The 20,468-nt window shown below is 47.5% G+C and overlaps 1 protein-coding gene across 1 annotated transcript in view; it reads right to left on the reverse strand.

Moving 5' to 3' along the window:
* The window catches only part of LOC147103264 (synaptotagmin-like protein 1), a 59,639-nt gene that overhangs the window by 3,077 nt on the left and 36,094 nt on the right, over positions 1-20,468 (reverse strand). Inside the window, exons 8-14 of the mRNA XM_085962717.1 lie at positions 20,195-20,305; positions 11,010-11,176; positions 10,568-10,670; positions 9,722-9,883; positions 5,108-5,186; positions 2,570-2,669; positions 1,806-2,011 (exon numbers count right to left, since the gene is read on the reverse strand). Coding sequence (XP_085818843.1) covers positions 1,806-2,011; positions 2,570-2,669; positions 5,108-5,186; positions 9,722-9,883; positions 10,568-10,670; positions 11,010-11,176; positions 20,195-20,305 — 928 coding nt within the window. The remainder of the gene's footprint in view (positions 1-1,805; positions 2,012-2,569; positions 2,670-5,107; positions 5,187-9,721; positions 9,884-10,567; positions 10,671-11,009; positions 11,177-20,194; positions 20,306-20,468) is intronic.

The following is a 20,468-nucleotide window of genomic DNA, read 5'->3' on the forward strand; positions in this document are numbered from 1 at the left end:
GGGAGCTTGCACCTGCGCTACCCTTGCCCTTTGCCTGGCTGCAAGCCACTCATCTAAGCTATCCTCTAAAGTACGCGGAGTGTCAATATCTGAGCTGGTGGCTGAGTGTAACATCAAGTGATGATGCTGTGTCTTCAGCATCAATGCCTTCTTCCTCTTCCAGTTCTTGTTCTGCCACCACTGCCTGGCCAGGTTGCAGTTCTTGGCTATCTGAAAGGAGAAAGGCACAAGGGTATGGTTGTTGTGAGGTGAGGGGAGGGGGGAAGCAAGAGGTGCATGCTTACACCATCTGCAGCTTGTAAATCAGAAGAGATAATGGGATAAGGGGGAAGTGGGATGTGTGAAGGAGGATTAGGTACGAGGATAACGTCATCTTCGATTGTTTCAGCCGTGCCACTGGCCACGAGCTCAGCGATGGCCACTCCAATTATGTCTAGCACTGTCTCGTCCATAAGGGTTAGGTCATGCAAGCGCGCCTGTTCCCTTACAGACAGCCCCTGCTGCCGCGGTTATGCGCCACCTTGCCCTGCAAGAGAGAGGGAAGAGTGTCAGTGAGTGTGGTGCAATGTGTTTGGGTGCAGTATGAGTCCTGATTGATAGAGATTGTTGGTAGGTGAGTGATGGGGGTGTGGTGCATTGAGCCGTGTGTGAGGCTAGTGGTGCAGTAGGTGGGATATGGCATTTGAAGATGAAGTCACTGACCTTGACTGCTCATGTGAGGTCATTAAACTTTTTGCAGCACTGCATCCAGGTCCTCGGGGCTTGACTTCTGGCATTGACCACCACGGCTACCTACTACCACTGCTTTCTCAGATGGTGCAGGCGGGCCATAGGTTGGGCTGAAGCATGTGGCCAGTGGATTGGGAATGGCTGCGGCGGAAAGTCTGAGACCGAGTCTCATGAAAGTAGTGTCTGAACTGTGTACATAACTGTGCTGTCATTTACCTTAACTGGACATTTTTTGGTCCCTTGCTTAGTTTCTGGAGTTTTAGCGATGTTCAAAATAAAAACCTTTAAAAACATTTTAAAAAGATTTTCTTCCATTTTTATATCAAAATTTGAAAAAATTAGTTTTTAAATTGGCAAAAAAACTGATTTTAATGACTCTCAGTCTTTGACTTTTTGTTGTACACTGTTGTGGACAAATTGGCTGCCACAAGAGTACAAAACTACAGCAACTGCTCTTCAAAAGTACTTCATTGGCTGTAAAAATGCTTTGGGTCATCCTGAGGACATGAAAAGCCTGAAGAAGCTTTCTTTCTGTCACTCAGTCCAAGACGAAGGAGTCAGTAAAAGGGGAGCTCGGAGGGGACTGGCAGCTACAGGTTGGTTGTACAATTCGTCTCTTCGCGCTCCCCTCGTGTCCTGCAGCACAAGTGCCCCTGCGTGCTGCAAGCGGGAGAGTAGCAGCCTGAAAATGGTGTCGGCGGATGGGGCTGTCAGGTCACTTACTGCCGCGGTTATGTTGACACTCTGGCCGCCGCCACTTTGGACGGACCACCCGCTTATTTCAACTGCAAGGCCACTCTTAATGTGCAAGTCGGGGTCTTATGATCTACTTAGGATCCCAACTGCAATTTTGAGGTACAAATGGGCAGAGGGCAAGCGACCAACACTCCACAAATTTGTAGCATCGTTCAGCCTCCAAGGCAGTGGTCCTTAGCGACAGCTCCCAAACATTCCAAAGATATTATTAATATTTAAACTTTGCAATTAAAAATAAACTTCAACTTCAATCTCTCCTGATCCAGGAGAAAATTATCCCTCAAGATCCAGCCAGGAGGAGTGACACTTGTTTCTGTTACCTGTTCCCAGACTGAGCCTCAGTCCTCCCAGGAGCTCGTTGGAAAAGGTATCATGATCCCAGATGGTGAACTCCACACAAATCTCACTCACATCTTCTGTCTGAAAGCCGTCATATACCATTGTGTGGTTATAAACTGGATTCAAATCCTTCTTTATCACTCTGGTCTTCTGTTGGCTGGACTTAGTGGTATCTGGGAGAATATAACTGATAACAACAATATAATGATACGGGAGTCAGTCACACAGCATCCAAAAAAATGGTATCGGCAGCACTGGCCCAGTCGCACCCCCTTGTTGGAGTGCCGCATGTTGGGGTGCCGGCCCAGGGGCAGGTGTGGGTTGAGACAGTATCTAAGTCTCCTTTCTGCAGGTATCAGTACCTCTGGGCCTTTCAGCAGAATATTTGCCCAGGATTCCAGAAGCATGATTCCGAGGAGGCCCATGGACATCCCAGAAGGTGTGGGGCAGTCAGGGAGGGCTGGAATGTTGGGGGACGGGATGTCGGGGGACAGGTTGAGGTGTCAGGGGAAGGGGTCGGCTTGTCGGGTGGAGGGGCGGGGAACGGGTTGCCGCAGCTAGTCAACTGCTCAGATCAAGGTTCCAGTGGAAAGCACAGCCTCTCCCCCTCCGGTATCCCAGGAATCCGGCCTCGGTGGGAACAGGATGCATTGCGCCAGAAGCTAATTCTTTTCACCCATTTTCCATGCTCATCATCAAGACAGCTATCAGTTCCACAATTCCAGGAAATGAAAGACTCAATTACCATTTGACAAAGGAGTTGATGCCCTTGGATCGGATTGGGATGAGATTCCGTGCTTCCTTTAGCCAGATGTGCACCTCTGCGGTGGGAGGCATGCCCCGATCTAAAGCAGGATATCGGAGCGTCAGATACAGCTTTACCCCCACCACCAACCGCCTCACCCCACCCCCTCATTCCCAACCTCATTCCCACCCCCTCACCCCACCATCACCAACCCCTCACCCCACATTCTGAGCGACAGCTTCATCCCTTCCTCACCCAAGGAATAGTAATACAACAACTTTCATTTATATAGCGCCTTTAATGTAGTAAAATGTCCCAAGGCGCTTCACAGGAGCGTAAATCAATCAAAATTTGACACCAAGCCACATAAGGAGATATTAGGACAGGTGAGATGTAGGTTTTAAGGAACGTCTTAAAGGAGGAGAGAGAGGTAGAGCGGCGAAGAGGCTTAGGGAGGGAATTTCAGAGCTTAGGGCCTAGATGGCTGAAAGAATGGCTGCCAATGGTGGGGCGAGGAAGGGGGGATGCACAAGAGGCCAGAATTAGAGGAGCTCAGAGTTCTCAGAGTGTTGTAGGGCTGGAGGAGGATACAGAGATAGGGAGGAGCGAGGCCATGGAAAGATTTGAACACGAGGATGAGAATTTTAAAATCACGGTGTTGCTGGACCGGGAGCCAGTGAAAGTCAGTGAGCACATGGGTGATGGGTGAACGGGACTTGGTGAAAGGAAACTAGACAAGTACATGAGAGAAAACGGAATAGAAAGATATGCAGAAAGGGTGAAATGAGGCAGATGGAATGGGAGGAGACTCATGTGGAGTATAAACAGCAGCACAGACTAGTTGGGCCGAATGGCCTGTTTCTGTGCTGTAGATTCTATGTAATTCGATGTATTAAGTGATACGGGGCAAAGGTGGATATATATGGAGTTAGGTCACAGATCAGCTATGATCTCATTGAATGGTGGAACAGGCTTGAGATGGTAAATGGCCTACTCCTGTTCCTAGGTTCCTATCCTATGTAACGGGACTTGGTGCGAGTTGGGATACGGCCAGCAGAGTTTTGGATGAGATGAAGTTTACAGAGGGTGGAAGGTGGGAGGTCGGCAGGAGAACATTGGAAGTGTCGAGTCTAGAGGTAACAAAAGCATAGATGAGGGTTTCAGCAGCAGATGAGCTGATGCAGGGACGGAGATGGACGATGCTATGGAGGTGGAAGTTGGTGGTATTGGTGATGGAGCAGATATGGGGTCGGAAGCTCAGCTCGAGTATACAAAAAATGGCAAAGAAGCAGAGGTCTCAAAAATCTCATGCGAACAAGTTACACTGCATAGTCCAGGGAGTGCTCCCAGTGGGCCCCTTGCACCTGACGTGTGCCCCTTGCACCTCCAATGTGCCCCAGATTGAGAATTGGTTAATGGACAGAAAACAGAGAGTAGGAATAAACGGGTCATTTTTGGGTTGGCAGGTTGTAACTACTGTAGTGGGGTACCGCAAGGATCAGTGCTTGGGCCTTAGCTATTCACGGTCCCTCATCTAAGTCACTGATGCAGATTAAGTGTAATGTATCCAAGTTTGTTGATGATACCAAGCTAGGTGGGAAAGTTAGCTGTGAGGAGGACACAAAGAGGCTGCAAAGGGATATAGACCAGTTAAGTGAGTGGGCAAGAATGTGGCAGATGGAGTATAATGTGGGATTATGTGAAATTATCCACTTCAGTAGGAATAATAGAAAAGCAGAATTTTTTTTTAAAAAAGGTGAGAGACTAGTAAATGTTGGTATGCAGAGGGATTTGGGGGTCCTTGTACATGAATCACAGAAAGTTAACATGCAGGTACAGCAAGCAATTAGAAGGCAAATGGGTATGTTAGCCTTTATTGCAAGGGGGCTGGAGTATGAGAGTAAGGAAGTCTTGCTGCAATTATATAGGGCTTTGGTGAAACCACACCTGGAGTACTGTGTACAGTTTTGGTCTCCTTACCTAAGGAAGGATATACTTGTCCAAGAGGGGGTGCAACTAGATTGATTCCTGGGATGAGAGGGTTGATCTACGAGGAGAGATTGAGTAGAATGGGTCTATATTCTCTGGAGTTTCGAAGAATGAGAGGTGATCTCATTGAAACATATAAAATTCTTAGAGGGCTTGACAGGGTAGATGCTGAGAGGCTGTTTCCCCTGGCTGGAGAGTCTAGAACTAAGGGTCACAGTCTCAGGATAAGGGGTCGGCCATTTAGGACTGAGATGAGGAGAGATTTCTTCACTCAGAGGGTGGTGAATCTTTGGAATTCTCTGCCCCAGAGGGCTGTGGAGGTTCAGTCGTTGAGTATGTTCAAGACAGAGATCGATAGATTTCTGGACTCTAAGAGAATCAAGGGATATGGGGATAGGGCGGGAAAGTGCATTTAAGGTATAAGATCAGCCATGATCTTATTGAATGGCAGAGCAGGCTCGAGGGGATGTATGGCCTACTCCTGCTCCTATTTCTTATGTTCTTATGACTGTGATTGGAATGTGGTGCTGAGGGTGCAATTGAACCTACCGTGTGATCCTGCTGGGACAAATTTCAGCGACAAGGACAGCTGACCTTTGCTCTGGATCGTGTTTGGTGGAGCAGCAATCTGCACAAGAGTAGATTCACACACTTTAGTTCCACATCCCTTGCTGTTTACACTTCACACACAGTATGGGAAAGGACTGGTATTGGTTATGGTGTACAATGGCTGATTTCACTAAGTGTGATGGTAGATAGATGTGACCGTGGATAGCAGTTCAGTGATGGAGATTGTGATAGGAAGCAGGGGCCCATTGGGTTCTCTCCATAGGTTAGTGGAGATGAGCTAAGCTGTCACCTGTTCGATTCCCTGGTAGGTCATCTGTAAACTTGGCCCCTGCAGAAGGAGGACGGGAAATTTGACAAAGCGAAAATGGAAGGATTTCCATCAAAATCCGTTGAAAGGAAAATTCAGGACAATACTGACCCATTTACTGAATATTTTTATCCAATTGAGGGCTGTTGTCAGTAAGTGATTTATTGAGGGGATTAGATTATAAAACCACAGGATTACATATGGGTTCTGACAAAAAGTCATCGACCTGAAACGTTAACTATGTTTTTCTCTCCGCAAATGCCGCCTGACCTGCTGAGTGTTACCAGCAGAGGGAGCGGGATATTCAAATACCAAAAATCTGGACAGACAGAGGGAGTGGAGTATTTAAATACTGAGGGGGCTAAATTCGGTTGATTTGCACCTCCCATTAGCGCTAACGGGGTGCCAATCAACTAGCGCCTGGGCGTGGCACCACTAACGCCTCCTGCAAAATTCAGCAGGAGGTTAACGGCGGTGCTAACCATTAGCGCCGTGCAGCAATGACATCATTGCTCTACCCAGCGCCCTGGCTGTAATATTGGGGGGCGCCCCCCTACTTACCGCCAGACGTTATGTCCGCCGGGGTCAGGGGGGCCTACCTGCAGCCGGGGCGGCACAAGTTAAATGGAAGGTGGCGGGCGGCCATTTTTGTTGCTGGTTGCCTGCCAGCACCTGCCCCCCGTTTGCTGTCCCCGGCCCCCGTGAAACCCCGCACCCCCACCCCCCCGCGGAGTGCCAGCTGCTCTCCGTGAGCCCGGCACTCCTCTTGAGTGCTGTGCTCGTTTGCCGGCGCTCCCGATCCCTGGTGGCCCAGCTGGGCGCCGGGACGCGCTGCACCAGGCCCCTCCCCTTTAATAAGGGGAGGAAGGCCTGCAGTAACGTGGCACATAGTGCTGCGATATTGGCTCGCAGCGCCCCAAGAGGGATGCGGGGCACTTCCAGTAGCGCCCCTCCTCCCTCTCGGGGCGCTACCTGGGAAAATCGGCCACAGGGGTGCTAACATTTTCGGGGTGCTAAAGGTAGCGCCACCCAATTTTTACCCCTGAGAGTCTGGACAGAGAGAGAGAGACCAGGATATTGAAATACTAAGGGGGAGAAATTCGGTGGGTTGCGCCACCAGTTAGCGCCTAAAGAGGGCACTCAATGGCTTTAGCACCACTGGCCACGCCTCCCGCGATATTTAGCTGGGGCGTTAATGGCGGCGTTAGCCTGTTGTGCTGCGCCGCCACCGATCACATCATCGGTGTGCGCAGCGCCCCGCTACCGCCCCAATCGCAATATTTGGCAGCGACCGCCTCTGTAGCACCGCTTGCAAATCGCGCCCGGTTCACGGGGCCTACCTGTGGCGGCAGTGGCGCAAATTAAGGTGGAGGTGCGGGGCAGCCGTTTTTTTCGGCGGCCGTCTGCCAGCACCTCCGTCCCCGGCCTCCTGTTCTCCCCCCACGGCATTGCCGGCTGTTTTCCGAGAGCCCGGCACTTCTCCTCGGTGCCGGGCTCTTTTGCCGGCACTCGCGATCGCTCATCGCGCTGGTGCAGGCCCCTCCCCCTTAAGAATGGGAGGAAGGCCTGTAGTACCGCAGCGCGCCGTGCCGCAGCGTGTGGCGCTGTGGCACGTTGCGCTGCGATATTCAGTTTCAGCGCCCTAAGAGGGACGCGGAGCGCCTCGAGCCTCGCCCCGTGTCCCTCTTGGGGCGCTCAAGCTGAATTTCCGGCGATCGCTGCAGCTCCGATTGCAGCACAAAATCTGGCGCCCAGGCGAGCTTGGCGCCCCGTTTGCGGCTCCACCCAATTTCTCCCCCTAAAAGTCTGGACACAGAGGGATTGGGGTATTTTGGTAGGAAGAATGAGGAGACACAATATAAATTAAATGGTACAATTTTAAAGGGGGTGTAGGAACAGAGAGGCCTGGGGGTTTGTGTACACAAATCTTTGAAGGTGGCAGGACAAGTTGATAAAAAAATGCATACAGGATCATTGACTTTATAAATAGAGGCACTGAATACAAAAGCAAGGAAGTTATGCTAAACCTTTATAAATCACTGTTAGGCCTCAGCTGGAGTATTATGTCCAATTCTGGGCACCACACTTTAGGAAGGATGCCAAGGCCTTGGAGAAGATGCAGAAGAGATTTACTAGAATGGTACTAGGGATGAGGGACTTCAATTATGTGGAGAAGCTGGGGTTGCTCTCCTTAGAACTGAGAAGGTTAAGGGGAGGTTTAATAGAGGTGTTCAAAAATATGAGGGGTGTTGATAAAGTAGATAGGGAGAAACTGTTTCCAGTGGTAGGAGGGTCTATAACTAGAGGACACAGATTTAAGGTAATTGGCAAAAGAACCAGAAGGGAGATGGAGTTTTTTTTTTTTAACGCAGCGAGTTGTTGTGATCTGGAATGCACTGCCTGAAAGGGTGGTGGAAGCAGATTCAATAGTAACTTTCAAAATGGAATTGGATAAATACTTGAAGTGGAAAAATTTGCTAGGCAATGGGGAAAGAGCAGGGGAGTGGGACTAATTAGATTGCTCTTTCAAAGAGCTGCATGGGCATGATGGGCTGAATAGCCTCCTTCTGTGCTGTATGATTCTATGATTTAAATACTACGAGCCTTGGACACTGAGTAGAGCGGGGTATTTAAATACTGAAACCTCTCCCCATGGATTTTACTGCATTTACCGTGTTTACCATGTGATGAAGCAGCAGAACGTTTGATGGCGTCAAAATGGAGATGGCGCAGAATGAGGTGATAGTGAGGTCGATGGCCCTGCCTCCACTCTGGGAGCCTCCTGATGAGGCAACAGTGCTGCATTGCCTGTTGGGACGCAGTGTAGAGGACGGTCGCTGGACGCCAACCCAAGGTGCACATTTGCCTGACAATGTGGTTGGGACAGTATCGGGGGATGGGCATAGATTGCAGTCTGACCCGCCTAGCATCCTCCTCTTGCTCATGCCCTTTTTCACCAGAAGTAATGGGGAATTCCCATTGGAAAACCCATTCTCCCAATATTATAAACATACTAAAATAATGTCAGTGCCAGAACACTTGGCAAAAGCTTCCTGAGTGGAAACACATGAAAACGATTCAGAAATAGCCTCAAAATGTTCCTACAAATCTAAGTACCAGCTCTTTGAATGCACTTCAATAAACAGCCCGCCTGTAGTCCCAGACCTCTTTTATAGGGGCGAGTAGATACCTAAGGGCAATATCAGCATAAACACTGGGAAATTATGTGTACACCTGAGGGTTAGGCGAATCTATGAAACATGATGATGGGTTAGTTCACAGGCTGATGCTTTAAACTAAACACCAGGATAGCTGGCAGTTAAATCATATGAAACAGTAGATTTCTGACGAATTGCTTGCAATCTTTGGTTACATGGAGAATCTTGTTCCTAACTTTGCTACTCCAGCTAGAATTTTAAGTAATCCTGTATCTTTTTCCGTCATGTGTTTCTGTGTTAGAAGCACAGTTCTGACTAAACTGGAATGGAATTTAAGTTGGAGGTGATTCCAGCATTACTTGTGACAATAAAAAACAAATTGCTTTTGCAAGATGGATATACAGCTAGATTATTTGACTTATTCTCTCAGTGTTAGAGACAACATATATATTTTCAATGTACTTCGGTGAACTTATAGTGAGAAAGAGAGACTGTATTTTGGTGAACTTCTAGAGCGAGACTGAGCAGCATCAGGTACATTGCAATGGGTTTTTACATCGCCATTGCCTCCCTCGCTCTCCATTCTCTGCTCTACTCACTGTGGCGTATTCAGATTAGAAACGCAGGCAATCGGGAGTCAGAGATCGGCACGATTGAGTGCTCAATGGTGGAAGGTAGTGTCTGTCACCAATCTCACCACTGAAGGAAAATCTGGGCCATTTATAATTAACTGAAAACGAGTGGCTGTCTCGGTGCCAAAAGCCCAACCGGTGAACTGGACAAGTCACTAAATAGGCAGAAATCGAGCATCATAGCTATTTTCCCCAATTAGTTACATCCACTTTATGCCCTTTAACTGATTGGAAAATCTTCACTAATGTGTGCAAGAATATCATGGGGCCAAGAATATCACCGTGGAATACAAACGGCAATGGCTGCACAATGTGCGGTCTCAGCATCAGTCATCATCAGGATACCCCATGATGGTGGACATCATGCCTGGTCTGTTGGAAGGAGCAGTTTTTTGGGGGGTGAATGGCCTTTTCTCAGTCCTTATGTTGTAAATATAACAGGCAATGGGACAGTATGTGGCAGGTAAATGTGTGCAGGACAGTCACAATATCTTACCCGTGGCTGTAGGATGTAGGATGTAGGCTTGGTGTTGTTCCAATCCCATGATTCTAATGGGAGCTCCACCTCTCCCATGAAGAGATTGTGCCCAAAGTGATCACTGTGCCACACGGAGAGGCTCAGAGTCCGACTCTGCAACTCATCTTTCGCCAATTTGTACTTTAGCAAAAAAGAAAGTTATGAGCAGAGGGTGAGTGAATGCATTGCCCCAACATCAGCCACAGTGCAATAGTTAGTAAACAGATGCAACACAGTTAGAATGGATCGATGAAAACCTTACCCAGAGTTGTGGAGGAACTGCATGCCTATGTGTGTGTGGTTATAGAAGCTGCGTACTCATGTCCCTGAATGTGTCACGGTTTGTGTTTATGCATTGGTATCAAGGTATATCTGGTGTATGTATGTGTGTGTCAAAGTATATATGGAGTTTGTATACACGGATGTCAAGCAACGTTCCCGCTAAGTTGCGCGGCTGCAAGCAGTCTGGAGGTCCCGTGCAGGCTGCTCACCGTTTTTTCAATAGAAATAACCGCAAATGCACAAAAATTTGAATGGGCTGCGCAGCCAGTTAAAGGGCCCGTGCACCAAAATTTTTTTTACAGGGAACATTGATGTCAAGGTATATTATTATGATGTATATGTCGGTGTGTCAGTGTATATATATAATGTATATGTCGGGTGTGTCACTGTGTATGTCAGTGTATATGTCGGGTGTGTCAGTGTATATATATGATGTATATGTTGGCTGAGTCAGTGTATATATGATGTATATGTTGGGGGTGTCAGTGCACATACATTTTACTGACAGGTGGATACAGATAAAGATCCAATAACCGTTCTCACCATTAACCGTTCATTAAATGAAGGATTCAGGGTTTTCTTCCTCACTGAGGTTTTACGCTTACTTCGAGACGATTTGTCTGGGAGAAGATAAGTCTTCACGTAGCTGTTGAAGGGTCAAGTTAGTAAAATCACCCATTACCGCATCAGGAAACATTTTAATCAAAATAAAGCACTGTGTCTGAGACATTGTTTGACATGCACATGCACACGCACACACATACTAGGAACCCCTCATACTCGCTCAGGGACACACACATACTCAGGGACATACACACACAGGGACACACACACTGGGCAATCTCTGAACTGAATCACAGTTGCACCTGTCTGGCCATGTGCTGGAATGGACACCACCATCTCATCACTAACAGCTGGGCTTCCATCTGCTGCATGTCAATAAATTTGTGTCAAAATCACATTTCACTAAAAACTTTGTACTTACGGGTCAGAACGGTTTTTCTTGGCTTCGGCTAGATCATCACATTGCACCACAAGAATGTGGAACTCACTACTGTTCTCATCATAATGCAGTGAGAAAGTGACGCTGCCTCTCACATCGACACATCCAAAATCAGCATTGCTGTACAAGCTCATCATACTGCCACTGAGCTATGGGACAGAACACAAAAGTATTAGTTAGTGATGTGTCTGCTCTCTCCTGAATTGCATTGCTTGTCAGAGAGATTGACGCAGCCTAATGGACCCCATTAACCCCACTGTGTGAACAGTCACACTTACTGCAAACCAGGAGCTACAAATTTTCTACTGACTTAAAATAATTACTATATCCCATCTTACACAAGATCAGGTTCAGGCACCAGTGAGGTGCAAAACCTGATGTCCACAGGCAGAAAGTCAATGTGAAGTTGGCGTGAAATTGACCAGGTGGGCTTTACACCAGCTGACCCCCTTGCTGACCCCCCCAACCTGACCCCCCCAGGCTAAACTCCCCCACGCTGACCATCCCGCACCCCCCCACCCCCCCGTGGCATGCCACACAGCATGCCACATTCTGGAGTAAGATAGTTGCAGTCTGAGCAACAAACTGCTCCTTGTTTGAAGTGTGACATTGAGAGCGACATTAAATCAGTGGTCTTCTCTGAATCCGAAGATGCCATTGGGCTGCATGTTTCCTTACAGCAAGTATCTGGCTCAGTTTTCACCAACGCCTCGGAGTCAGATGAATGTGGGTTCAAGCCCCAGTCTAGAATTTGAGGCCACAATGCTGCATTGTCAAAGGCGCCTACTTTTAGATGAAACGTTAAACTAAGGCCCCATCTGCCTGTTCAGTGGATGTAACTATTGATAGAAGAACAGGGAGTTCTGTGTGTTCTGGCCAACATTCATCCCTCAATGAACACCGCCAAAACAGATTATCTGGTTATTCATTCAATTTGCTGTCCTGGGATCGTGCTGTGCACATATTGGTTGCCACAGTTGCCTACATAACAATAGTGACTAAACTTCAAAAGTAATTTGTTGGCTGCCAAGCCCTTTGGTAGATCCTGGGGATGCGAAAGACCCTTTACAAATGCAAGTTCTTTCTTGTTTACCTTCATATTGGGCTTCGTAAATATTATCATCACGAGAACGATGACAACATTGGTATGAAATGGTGACTGAAAGTGTGTGGTGGCGGAGCGGGTGAGATGCAAATCTCATACAGATTTGTCTTCTAGTTATATGGCAAAACCAACAGGCAGTGTGAATACAGCTCATTCACACTGTTCGATATCTTGAAAAAAAAAGGATCAATACCGGATAAGAAAGCCATTGAGGATTTTACAGAGATCTGCTTGGTTCACATGGAGTTAGGAAGAGAGGAAAGTTCATGATTGAGACAGGCAATGGCACTGCATCTGGCAGCACCCCATTTCATGGGCGGAATGGTCTCTTCTCGCTCCAAAATCATAAGACAATCAAGCAGAGTCAACATGGTTTTATGAAAGGGAAATTGTGTTTGACAAATTTGCTAGAGTTCTTTGAGGATGTAACAAACAGGGTGGATAAAGGGGAACCAATAGATGTAGTGTATTTGGATTAACATAGAAGATAGGAGATAGGAGCAGGAGTAGGCCATTCGGCCCCTCGAGCCTGCTCCACCATTCAACGCGATCATGGCTGATCATCCAAATTCAGTACCCGGTCCCTGCTTTCTCCCCATACCCCTTGATCCCTTTAGCCTTAAGAAATATATCCAACTCGTTCTTGAATATATTTAATGAACTGGCCTCCACCGCCTTCTGTGGTAGAGAGTTCCACAGGTTCACCACTCTCTGGGTGAAGAAATTCCTCCTCATCTCTGTCCTAAATGGCCTACCCTTTATCCTTAGACTGTGTCCCCTGGTTCCCAACCATCGGGAACATCCTTCCTGCATCTAGTCTGTCCAGTCCTGTCAGAATTTTATAAGTTTCAATGAGATCACCTCTCATTCTTCTAAACTCCAGCGAGTACAAGCCCAATCGACCCAATCTCTCCTCATACGATTTCCAGAAGGCATTCAATAAGGTGTCACATAAAAGGTTACTGCATAAGATAAGAGCGCACGGGGTTGGGGATAATATATTAGCATGGCTAGAGAATTGGCTAACTAACAGAAAACAGAGAGTCGGGATAAATGGGTCATTTTCTGGTTGGCAATCAGTAACTAGTGGGGTGCCACAGGGATCAGTGCTGGGGCCTCAACTATTTACATATGGGCAGCACGGTGGCATCGTGGCATAGTGGTTAGCACTGTTGCCTCACAGCGCCAGGGACCCGGGTTCGAATCCGGCCTCGGGTAACTGTGTGGAGTTTGCACATTCTCCCCGTGTTTGCGTGGGTTTCCTCCGGGTGCTCCGGTTTCCTCCCACAGTCCAAAGATGTGCGGGTTAGGTTGATTGGCTATGATAAATTGACCCTTAGTGTTAGGGGGATTAAATACGTGGGGTTACAGGGATCGGGTGGGATATGTGTCGGTGCAGGCTCGATGGGCCGAAATGGCCTCTATCTGCACTGTGGGGTTTCTGTGATTCTGTGATTTACAATCTATATCAATGACTTGGATGAAGGGACCTGTTGTGTATGTACCTTTAAGAGAATAACTGGTCTCAGACTGCAGTACCGGCAGTGACCACCCCTGTATAAAAGGCGCTAGAGAGCCTCTGTTGTTTACTGGTGAAAGGCATAAACGAAACTAAAGTTCTGTTTGTTTTCTCTCCTGCTAGTCCGTGTCTCAATCATTCACGGACTTAACACTGGCGACGAGTTAGAAACGAACTTACCTGCAACTCAGCAGCAGCTCCGGCGACGTTGTTGAAGGTCAGAGCCAGAAGAAAGAAAAAAAAAAATAGGCCATTGAAACTCGAGAAACGGGCGTCGACCGTCAATCATCGAGTTCAAAACTTGCAGGAGAGACTGTCCAGAGCCAGGCTGGGTTCCTCGGTCCGTGGTTTCCCAGCTAATCGGGCTGGTGGCAGGTAGTGCTCTGATCCTTCCTGGGCTGCGGCGGGCTGAAGCTCGATCGGGTGGCCTTTCAACGGGGCCGGGCAGCGAGTCGGGAAGCAAGGAGAGAGAGAGAGGGTGGAGCACACAGGGCGCGGCCGGTGTTTCAAAGCTGGGCAGCGTTCGGACCTCAGAAGAGGGAGGGAAGTGTCCCAGAGGGTCCGCTCCACGACGGGAAGATAATAAAAGAAAACAAATTAATATTTAACGCGCAGGAAACCGTGGAAAGCAGCGCTAACAACAGCGGGGAAGAAGGTGAAGCGCGGGAGACGCCATTTTAGATTTGCAAGATGCCGAAGACTGGCTGTATCACTGCTTTTGGTAATACATTAGAGGACTGGACCACGTATGTGGAAAGAGTCGAGGTATATTGCGAGGCAAATGAAATAGCGGAGGGGAAAAAGGCATCAATATTGCTAAACGTAATGGGCGCTAGAACGTACGGCCTATTGTGGGATCTGATTACTCCAGCCAAACCGAAGGCGAAGAGTTTTAATGAAATTGTTGCTGTTCTACAGGAGCACTTAAACCCTGCACTGCTGTTGATAGCAAAAAGATTTAAATTCCACAGGAGAACTCAGCACAAAGATGAGAGCAATGCTGAGTATCTTACGGAACTACGCAAGCTATCAAAGCACTGCCAGTTTGGAGCAGGACTGGCAGATACCCTACGGGACAAATTTGTCTGTGGACTCCTGAGTGAAGGAACACAGAAGAAGTTACTCGCAGAAAAAGAGCTGACGCTAGATAAGGCTTTCAGCGTGGCAGTATCGTATGAAGCAGCAGCCAGGGGAGCTGCAGAAATTCAACAAAAACCACAGGAATACGGCACCCACGAAATGACACGGGGATTTGCAAAATGTTATCACTGCGGCAGAACTAACCATGGCCATAAGGACTGCTGGTCCAAAGACAAAATATGCAGACAATGCGGGAAGATTGGACACAATGCACGAGTTTGTAGGTCTGGGAAGAAGACCAGCGACAACAAAAAGGCTACTAAGGAACCGTACAAGAAAGTACAAAAGATGACGGACAGTAGTTCCGAAGACCAGATGAGCGATAGTGAATCCGAGAACAGGAGATTAAGCTGTCTCAAACTTCACAATGTAATCGCAAAAGAGGATCACCGAACCATTTGGGTCACCCTCACGATAGCAGGGTCCCAAGTTAAAATGGAATTGGATACAGGATCAGCGCTAACCGTCATGAATCGACGAGACTATGAGCGGCTATTTTCACACATACCCTTGAGAGAGACATCCATCGTCTTGACGACGTATACGGGGCAAAAAGTATACCCCAGAGGAAAAATAAGGGTGCCTGTCGAATACAATGGCAAGAAAATACGGAAATTGTATCTCTACATACTGCCAAATGGTGGACCACCGTTATTGGGACGGGAATGGATCAAGAAGATAAACTTAGATTGGCATTCCATTCATGCAATGACGGTGGATGGTAAAAAAGATGAAGACGTCACTCCTGGACGATTGTCAACAATCTTAGCTAACGCCAAAGAGATATTTCAACAAGAACTGGGCACGCTTAAAGGCGTAATCGCCTCGTTAAAAATAGAAGAGAATGCAGTTCCCAAGTTTTTCAAAGCGAGACCGGTACCATATGCAATTCGTCCAGCTGTCGAGGCAGAGCTGGAGAATCTGGAGAAGGCGGGCGTGTTGTCTAAGGTTGACTGGAGCGAGTGGGCGACACCCATCGTTCCTGTCATGAAGAAAACGTTAAGCAATAAGTCCGGAGAGCCAAGGAAGATTCGCATCTGTGGGGATTTCAAGGTGACGGTGAACCCTGTCCTTCACACAGTACAATATCCTCTTCCAAGGATAGAAGACATCTTCGCCTCACTGTCTGGAGGGAAGCGTTTTACAAAAATTGACCTAGCACAAGCATATTTGCAGATGGAGGTTGAAGAGTCCTCTAGGAAGTATCTCACGATAAACACTCACAAAAGGTCTTTACCAGTATCATCGATTGGTGTTCGGAGTAGCATCGGCTCCGGCGATATGGCAAAGAGCGATGGAACAAGTCCTGCAAGGGATTCCAGGGACTCAGTGTTACTTGGACGACATCCTTGTAACAGGTGAAGATGACAGTGAACACCTTAACAACCTAGAACAGGTGCTCACTAGACTACGGGAACATGGGCTGCGAGCCAACCGCCCCAAGTGCGAATTTTTTAAGAAACAGATATCGTATTGTGGCCACGTGATTGATGAAGAGGGGTTACATAAGTCCCCTGACAAAATTGAAGCAGTTGTTAAGGCCCCAGCGCCTGAAAATGTGTCGCAACTGAGGTCATTCCTCGGGTTGGTGAATTACTATCATAAGTTTTTGCCGAATTTGTCGACAATTCTGCATCCACTGAACGCCCTGCTACGAATGGGGGTAGCATGGAAATGGAGCGATGATTCTAAACGTGCTTTTCAGAAGAGTAAGGACTTAATCACTTCGAAGGAAGTATTGGCTCACTCCAACCCAGCACTGCCAATCAGGCTGGCGTGTGATGCGTCTCCCTACGGCATTGGGGCGGTACTGTCACATAAATTCCTTGATGGTTTGGAGAGGCCGATAGCTTTTGCGTCACGCTCGTTAACTTCTGCCGAGCGTAACTACGCCCAGATTGACAGAGAGGCCCTCAGCCTAGTGTGGGGGGTGAAGAAGTTCAATCACTATCTGCACGGTCAAAATTTACTCTACTAACCGATCATCAACCTCTTGTCTCCATTTTCAACCCTCAGAAGGGCGTACCGATAATGACAGCACAACGGCTGCAGAGATGGTCCCTTTTCCTAGGGGCACACCAATATGACATCGAGTACAGGGGAACTAAACAGCATGGAAATGCTGATGGATTGTCACGTCTACCGTTGCCGATGGTGGAAGAAGAAGACCTTGCAGTGGATCCAATGGAGTTATTCCACTCGACCATAGTCGAATGTGTCCCTGTGACGAATGCAAACATAGAAAAGGAAACACGGAATGACCCGACACTATCACGGGTCTAAGATTTAACGGTGAAGGGATGGCCAGCACATGGCGAACCACTGCTGCCAGCATTTTCGTCAAGAAGAGAACAGCTGTCAGTGTGCAGAGGAACCGTGATGTGTGGATCCAGAGTAGTAATTCCACCTAAGTTGACAGATAGAGTGCTCAATGAGCTTCATGAGGGTCATCTGGGTGGGGTAAAAATGAAGAGCTTAGCCAGAGCGTTTGTGTGGTGACCGGGAATCGATAGAGAAATCGAAGAGATGACCAAGAGCTGTGCAGGATGCCAGAAGGTCCAAAACGCCCCACCACAAGCTCCTCTGCATCCATGGGAGTGGCCCTCATCTCCATGGCAAAGGGTGCACATTGATTTTGCTGGTCCCTTCATGGACTCGATGTTTTTAATTGCGGTGGATGCACAAAGTGGCCAGAGGTAATAAAAATGTCCTCAACCACCACGGAAAAAACTATCGCAGTTTTACGAACCATATTCGCCAGGAATGGGCTGCCTGAACAGGTTTGCTCTGACAATGGGCCACAGTTTGTGTCTGAAGAGTTCCGGAGGTTCTTAAAGAACAATGGTGTTAAGCATTACACATCTGCCCCATATCATCCAGCCACTAATGGATTGGCCGAGAGGTTTGTCCAAACATTCAAGAAGGCTATCAAGGCAATGTGTAATGAAGATATACCCCTACAACACAAGGTGGACAACTTGTTTGCCTACCGGAATGCGACACATGCGGTTACCAACCAAACTCCAGCCATGATGTTCTTCAATCGAAGACTACGATGCTGCTTGGATTTGGTTAAGCCAAACGTCCGAAGAGATGTGGAGAACAGGCAGTTTCAGAATATGAATGAAAGGCCGACCAGGAGTTTTAAGATAGGTCAACCAGTTTTGGCCCGGGACTACCGCACTGAGAAATGGCAGCCAGGAACGATTTGTACACGACAAGGACCTCATGTATACCGTGGACGTTGGGGAGAGCATTGTAAGACGCCATGCTGACCAGATTCTAGAGTCACTGGAAAACGTCAACTCCACACCACGATCTGATACACCTGGTAATGAAATCGACGTTCCAATTGCAGCTACCGCAGAACCGGTAATATTGGAAGCAGATGAACCAAACAACGACGTTGATTCCGACTCAACATTGCCAGAAGAACCTGATACTCCAAAGAGGCGTTATCCAGACAGAATTAGGAAGCCTCCTCAAAGACTGAACTTATAATTGCTTAAACTTAACCAATGTATCTAACAACAGTAATTGTGATTGTAATTCGTTATCATTAGTTGTTAAATGAATGTTATGTACTGTTTATCTAAAAGGGGAGGAATTGTTGTGTATGTACCTTTAAGAGAATAACTGGTCTCAGACTGCAGTACCGGCAGTGACCACCCCTGTATAAAAGGCGCTAGAGAGCCTCTGTTGTTTAGTTTCGTTTATGCCTTTCACCAGTAAAGTTCTGTTTGTTTTCTCTCCTGCTAGTCCGTGTCTCAATCATTCACGGACTTAACAGGACCGAGTGTACTGTAGCCAAATTTGCTGATGATACAAAGATAGGTGGGTTAGCAAGTTGTGAGGAGGACACAAAGAGCCTGCAAAGGGATATAGATAGGTTAAGTGAGTGGGCAAAAATTTGGCAGATGGAGTATAATGTGGGAAAATGCGAGGTTATCCACTTTGGTAGGAAAAATAAAAAAGCAAATTATTTAAATGGAGTGAGGCTACAAAATGCTGTGATACAAAGGGATCCGGGGGACCTAGTACATGAAACACAAAAAGTTAGCATGCAGGTACAGCAAGTAATTAGGAAGACTAATGGAATGTTGGCCTTTATTGCAAGGGGTATGGAGTATAAAAGTAGGGAAGTTTTGATGCAACTTTACAGGGTGCTGGTGAGACAGCACCTGGAGTACTGCGTACAGTTTTGGTCTCCATATTTAAGGAAGGATATACTTGCATTGGAGGCAATGCAGAGAAGGTTCACTAGGTTGATTCCTGGGATGAAGGGGTTGACATATGACGAAAGGTTGGGCCTATACTCATTGGAGTTTAGAAGAATGAGAGGTGATCTTATTGAAACATATAAGATTCTGAGGGGGATTGACAGGGTGGATGCGGAGAGGATGCTTCCCCTAGTGGGGGTATCTAGAACTAGGGGGCATGGTTGCAGAATAAGGGGTCGCCCATTTAAATCGGAGATGAGGAGGAATTTCTTCTCTCAGAGGGTCGTGAATCTTTGGAATTCTCTACCCCAGAGAGCTGTGGAGGCGGAGTCATTGAATATATTCCAGACGGAGATTGACAGACATTTGAACTACAGGGGAGTCAAGGGGTATGGGGAGAGAGCGGGAAAGTGGTGTTGAGGCCAAGATTGGATCAGCCATGATCTTATTGAATGGTGGAGCAGGCTCGAGGGGCCGAATGGCCTACTCCTGCTCCTGTTTCCTGTTTCTTATGTTCTTAAGCTTTCTCATGCTGTCCTTGAGTACACACAGCCAACACGACCCTTGTGTTAATAATGTGTTCTGCAAACCAATTGCAACTAATTGCGAACCTTCGAAAGTTAGAGAACTGTTATGATAGTCAGCTTTGCTCTGTTAACAAATCAGGATGTGCAATGTGGGCAGAAAAACTTCAGTTCAATTGCAACTGATTGTAGTGCGACCTCGCTGCTCATCACCAATTCTCTGCCCAACTGCTGCTTTCTGTGAGACTGGCAGACATTATACAGAGTATCACTCCTGCTAAATATGTAACTGGGGCAAAACACAGAATTGTGTCACAGAGAAAGGTGTCCTGAACAGCAGAAACATTTGTGCATTTATTCTTCCAACATCTTTGGTCATTTAGGATGCTGTCTAAAACGTAGCAATTAAATAAATAGCAAATCCCAGTACACACAGCAGCGATTCTAACCCAGTACATCCCAGTACACACAGCAGCGATTCTAACCCAGTACACACAGCAGAGATTGGACCACACAGCAGGGATTGGAACCTATCATATCCCAGTGCACACAGCAGGGATTGGAAGCCATTACATCCCAGTGCACACAGGAGGGGAAACCAACACATCCCAGTACACACCCAGCAGGGGATTTAGAACTCAGCACATTTCAGTACTCACAGCAGGGGATTGGAAACTGGACAGCGAGCTGTTAACATCCACATCTTTAGTTGGCACGCTGGACTCACCGCTGTGCTGGGAGCAAGTGTCACCATCAATCTCATCATCACTCTGCAGTTGACAAGAAAATAACTAATCAGGGCATGAAACTGGCCAGCAACAAACCCAATCTGAACCAGCGCCTCAACGCAGCACCCTATCACCATCAGTACCCAGTCTCAACCACAACAGCACTGAACCCTGACCTCAGGGGCACTGAGCCCCGACCCAGCAT

Source organism: Somniosus microcephalus, chromosome 20, assembly GCF_052327205.1.
Source record: "Somniosus microcephalus isolate GS21.2 chromosome 20, FLI_Smic_1.0, whole genome shotgun sequence".
Lineage (NCBI taxonomy): Eukaryota > Metazoa > Chordata > Chondrichthyes > Squaliformes > Somniosidae > Somniosus > Somniosus microcephalus.